Source organism: Prinia subflava, chromosome 8 (assembly GCF_021018805.1).
Source record: "Prinia subflava isolate CZ2003 ecotype Zambia chromosome 8, Cam_Psub_1.2, whole genome shotgun sequence".
NCBI classification, from domain to species: Eukaryota; Metazoa; Chordata; class Aves; order Passeriformes; family Cisticolidae; genus Prinia; species Prinia subflava.
In genome coordinates, this window is record NC_086254.1 from 28403606 (window position 1) to 28408315 (window position 4710).

Genomic DNA, 4710 nt, shown 5'->3' on the forward strand with positions numbered 1-4710 from the left:
GGGAAGACAACTCTTCCATACAGCTACATTAGAAGAGAGGGGAAAAGAAATCAAGTTATCTTTTTCTGAATGATTCGAGGTGCCATTTTAATGAGTCTCCCTTTCTGCTACTGCTGGAAATAAAATATTCACTGTGAGGAAAGAGTAAATATTGTCCCACAGGCAGAATGAGGCAACCAGAGGCAGACAGAGAAAAGCCATTGGGTGATAGTCTGTCTGCAGCTAGATCCCAAAGCCAACATTTCTGCAGTGTGGGACAGAGCTATTCTTGGACTCCAGTGGAGCCCTGAAGCCTTGGAGCACATCATCAGTCACACAGGTGATTCCATGCACCCACAGTGAGGTTTGCACACAGACTGGATGGGAAGGAACTTGTAGAGTGCAAAAAGCAAGCCCAGCTGGGCCAGATTCCTGCTCGGTTAATGCAGGCAGAGGTTTGGCAATGTTTGAGATGTGTTTAGCACATGGTTTACTTGGGTTGGCTCCCTGGGAGAAATCTACTGAGCAGCAGCTGCTCGGCTCATCTTTCCTGGGAAGGCTGCTCAGGGACACACAGGAATGACAGGAGGACAGACCAAATCCCCCACGCCTCAGAGACATTCTGTCTTGAACTTCTGCCTCAGGGCTTTCTGCACGTTCTGGATCTTCTCTGTGATCACAGTGTCACTGAGGTGATCCCCAAACTTCTGCTTCAGCAGCACCCTGATGATTTTGATGCAGCGTTCGTCCATCATGGGCTTCGCCTCCCGGAAGGTGTTGCCCCTGCGCCCCGTGATGGAGTGGCTCTGGATGTAGTCGGAGGTGAAGAGTTTGTAGAGCAGAGTCTTGCAGGCTGTGCTGATTTTCTGGTCAAACCTGATGGTCTCTTTGAGCTGCTCCTTGGTGTAGCCATTGAAGAGCTCCACCACCTCACACGGCTGTCGGTGGGGCTCCTCCTGGAAGGACAGGGATTCCAGCCTCTGCACCTTCTTCTTCAGAGAGAGGACATCCTGTTGGAGGTCCAGCACCATCCTCTCCAGCTGCTCTATCTTCTCTGCCCTGAAAAATCAAAGTTGCTTGTGTAAAAGAAGATACCATGTCCTCACTACTGGATGTTGCTCCTCCACCCAAGCAGGGATTAGATGCCTTCTGCAAGCAGGGCAGGACAACTTCTCTGACACAGTATCAGCTATTCCTGAGTGAGGAGTAAGGCAGGAAAGAAAAATGTGATGGTCTGAGCTTTCCAGTGCTCAGGAATGCTCAGTTTAACCCTCAACTCCCCCTTGGCATGCATACATGAAGTCTTTGATGCTTAATTTTCTTCTCAGTTGTAAGGAAAGACATAAAGCCTGTCTTGCAAGCCCCAGGACACACATATTTGTGGTATTAAACAACAGACTTGTGGGAAACGACAATACAAGAAACAAAACTTGAATTTTTTGGCACCCGTTTCTTTGCAGAAAAAGTGTCCCTAGTATCACTTTATCACTGGATACTGGTCATCAAAGTCATGAACAATAAACCAAGGAACACACAACCATGTTGTGATTGTTACATGCAAGAGCTTTGTAGTTTCTGCACTGTTTTAGAGCTTTCTTGACTCTCTAAATCCAAGCACTACAATCAGAAACACCTGGCTCGATTGTAAAGAGACTCAGCAACTTTGGGGTTTAAAATTGCCCCACTTTGTCACCCATCTGTGATCTCACTGTTCACTCTTGTAGTGAGGAGGAAAACACAGTTAGGAACAAGTGCCTCCTTTTGTTAATTACCTTTCCACCTCACCAGGACCGAAATTTTTGTGAACTCTCTCGAAGCCATCCGTCTCTTGCAAAGCATCAATCTTTCGCTCTTCACGGCTGGAAGAAACAAGCAAGCTAAATAGCACTGCCACAAACATCTTTGTGCTCATATTCATATTCATTCCTGAGGAGAATTATCTGGAATTCAAAGCAAAGTCAATTCTGGTTTCATCTACAACAAGAATAAAATAGATTGAGGGGGAAGATGAGGAGTTCTTCACGTGGACAGACTCCTGTGCATGCCCTTGGCACACAGATACAGGGGACCTCTCACTGACCCACCATGGAATCAGGACTTCAGAGCACAGGCTCATTTCTCTGTTGTATGTGCCCACAAAAACTCCTATTAATTTCTGAGCTTTGGGTTTAACCTCCTCAAAGCAAGCACTGCCAGAGAATGGAGACAGAGTGGACAGAAATCAATATGTGTGGTGAGAAACATTCAAGGTCCTTACTGTGCTTTCAGTGTTACCTGTTCAGACAGATCTGCTGCTGGCACGAGGACAAGATGCCATCTGACTTCCTCTTCATTGGAAGGGCAACATAATCTGCAGCAGAGGTGGGAGACAAGCTGAAGAATCAGCTGTTGAAAAGGTCCTGAATCCCTCTATCTCCAGAAGAAATTATCTAACCACCCCTGCTAGATTGCATGGCAACATGTTATTCATCCAAAAACAGTGATCCAGACAGCCTCTCCAGGACTGATCAGTGGGGATTTGCTATTACAAAAAGGTGGAATCTCAAGGGCTTCTGTTTCCAGTGCAAAAGATATGGTAGGGGCAAGGCAAACAGAATCAACATGTCTCGGGATGCTGCTGTTAGTCAGCAGGTAAATAAGAAACTAGCATATTTTCATAAGTGCATTTAATGGGTGTAATAGTGGGTGGAAAAATAGGGAAATAGGCAAATCTGAGAAGGTTTGACTAATGGGGATACAGAGCTTTTGGGAATTTCAGTTATTCAGGCAGGCATTCATTCAGATTGTCTTTTGGCTTGGAGGGAGAGAACTGCTAGCCCAGGAGACAGAGTTGGTGTCTGACAGAGCAGAGACCATACACTCCATACAGGCATTTCCCTTGAGACAGCCCTCCTGGAGGAGATCTCCCAGGTGGAAAGGACCAGGAAATGCCATCTCTTACCCCTGTAGCCCTGAGACAAAGCCCATACAACCCCAGAGCAAAGCAGAGGTTTTCTGGCTGCTTTGCAAGTCCCCATCACATTCTGTCACTCAGGACCAGGCAGCAGAGCCAGAACCCAAGGTTACCTCTGGCAGCTGGCCCAGCCGTGTCCTCTTCACTCTGGGAAGCCCCTGGCCCTGGCATGGCCATGGTGATGAAGGTGGATGGAGGTGTGAAGGCGCTGGCTGGGTGGGGGGGAGCTGCCAGCGAGCGGGGGCTGCCTGCCACGCTTCCCAGGACATGCCTGTCCTTGAGGATGGAGGAGCTGCTGGCATCGTGGGGCATGCTGGCCTCAGCCACCCTCAGCAGAGGCTTTGCAGGATAGGTCTTGTCACTGGGGTATTTCCTGGATGTATTCCCTGGGGCCCATTTTGGAAAAGTTTTCCTGGATTTTTTTGGTGGGGATGGCATCATGCTGTGGACAGCTGGTTCTTCTTCTGAAAGGAAGGGAGACACTCAGGATGTGCAGCAGGGCAGCAGTGTTCTGTATCTTCCACTCCCACTCAGTGCTTTGCACACTGATTGCAGTGATGAGAAATTTATCATGGAACAACAACATGCTCGGCATCCTCCCAACCCAAAAAGCCCCATGGAAGTAGAAAGGTGAAATGTTCAAAAGCCTTTACTCACTTAACTTCTCCAGGAGCTGTCGATCTTCCAGCAGCTTCCTCTCCAAAGTATCTTTATGCTCTGTAAGAAGAGAAGATCTTTCATCAGCTAAACTCCTTCTTGGAAAGTTTCTCCTGAGCAGCCCCAAATGGCAAACCCAGGCCAGGGAGGTGTCACTTACCACTTATGCCTTCCACCACGCCCCAGTACAGCCCACTGAAGCCGGGGCAGCGGGCCAGGACCTGCTCCCCCACCGTGTAGAGGTGGAAGGGCTTGCGGGGCTCCTTGATGTTCTCGATGTTGATGACCCGGCTGCCGTCGGGCCAGCTGATGAGCACGTAGAGCTTGGCTGACATCAGGGCTGCCCACCTGGAGCAGAGGGAGCAGTATGGGAATGCCACTGCAGGGAGTTGGGCTCTCCTGTGGTTGGGAGTGGTCACAAGCAGTGCTTTACCTGGGGCAGCACAACCTGCAGATATAAAATACTTGCCCCTGTATTTTCTCCAGCAGTTATTTCTCTGTTCCCATTCCCACCCTTCTCAGCTTGCCTCATCCTAAATCCCTTCTCTGGGAGTCTGTCTTGGGTCTGACTGAGCACAGCCAAACATGCCTCCAGTGCATCCAAGTGTCCTTTGCAGTGACAGCCATGCCAGGTGTCACCTGGGACCAGGCAGGGCCAGCCCTCACAGCAGACACTTGGAGCAGACACTGACCAAGCCACTGAGCAGACACAGGCTGGTTCCTCTGCCCCTGTGAACCATCACAGCTCAAATTACTTCAGTGTCTCTACAGCAGTTTGCTCCAGTGCAGGGCTGTGTCTGTGTGATATCAAGGCAGTGCAGAGAAGAGACTCAGAAAGACCCAGGGGTATTCCAGGAAATTACCATTCCTTTGCCTGCACAATTATTTCCCCCAGTAAACATCAAAATGCTTTGATAAGGAGAGCAGAAAATTCTCTTTATTTCACCCATGGAGAAACTGAGGCACAGACCAATGATAGATCTGTCTAAGACAGTCAAGCAACAAAGCTGCTAGGAGCTGGATCCTAAGTCCTGGCCCACTGCTCTGCCCACTGAGATGTCTCTTTCTGCCCCTGGAGCTGCAGACTTCAATCACTGGAGAAACTGGAAAACCAGGTGATT

At 49.1% G+C, this 4710-nt stretch overlaps 1 protein-coding gene across 1 annotated transcript; it reads right to left on the reverse strand.

The window, feature by feature from the left end:
- Window positions 1–253: 253 nt before the first annotated feature.
- Window positions 254–3977, reverse strand: LOC134554374 (uncharacterized). The gene is made up of 6 exons (XM_063404919.1): window positions 3750–3977; window positions 3590–3649; window positions 3046–3396; window positions 2254–2329; window positions 1752–1838; window positions 254–1038 (listed from the first exon to the last, which is right to left on the reverse strand). The coding sequence occupies exons 1-6, from the start codon at window positions 3922–3924 to the stop codon at window positions 591–593; spliced, it is 1197 nt and encodes a 398-aa protein (XP_063260989.1). The 5' UTR covers window positions 3925–3977; the 3' UTR covers window positions 254–590.
- Window positions 3978–4710: the final 733 nt, after the last annotated feature.

Bases quoted from the DNA above. Each gene is read 5' to 3' on its own strand.
- LOC134554374 (XM_063404919.1), bottom strand. From the start codon at position 3,924: ATGTCAGCCAAGCTCTACGTGCTCATCAGCTGGCCCGACGGCAGCCGG. The intron at 3,650-3,749 runs GTAAGTGACACC...CTCTTCTTACAG, and splicing joins CGTGGTGGAAGGCATAAGTG to AGCATAAAGATACTTTGGAG. The intron at 1,039-1,751 runs GTAATTAACAAA...TTGATTTTTCAG, and splicing joins GGTCCTGGTGAGGTGGAAAG to GGCAGAGAAGATAGAGCAGC.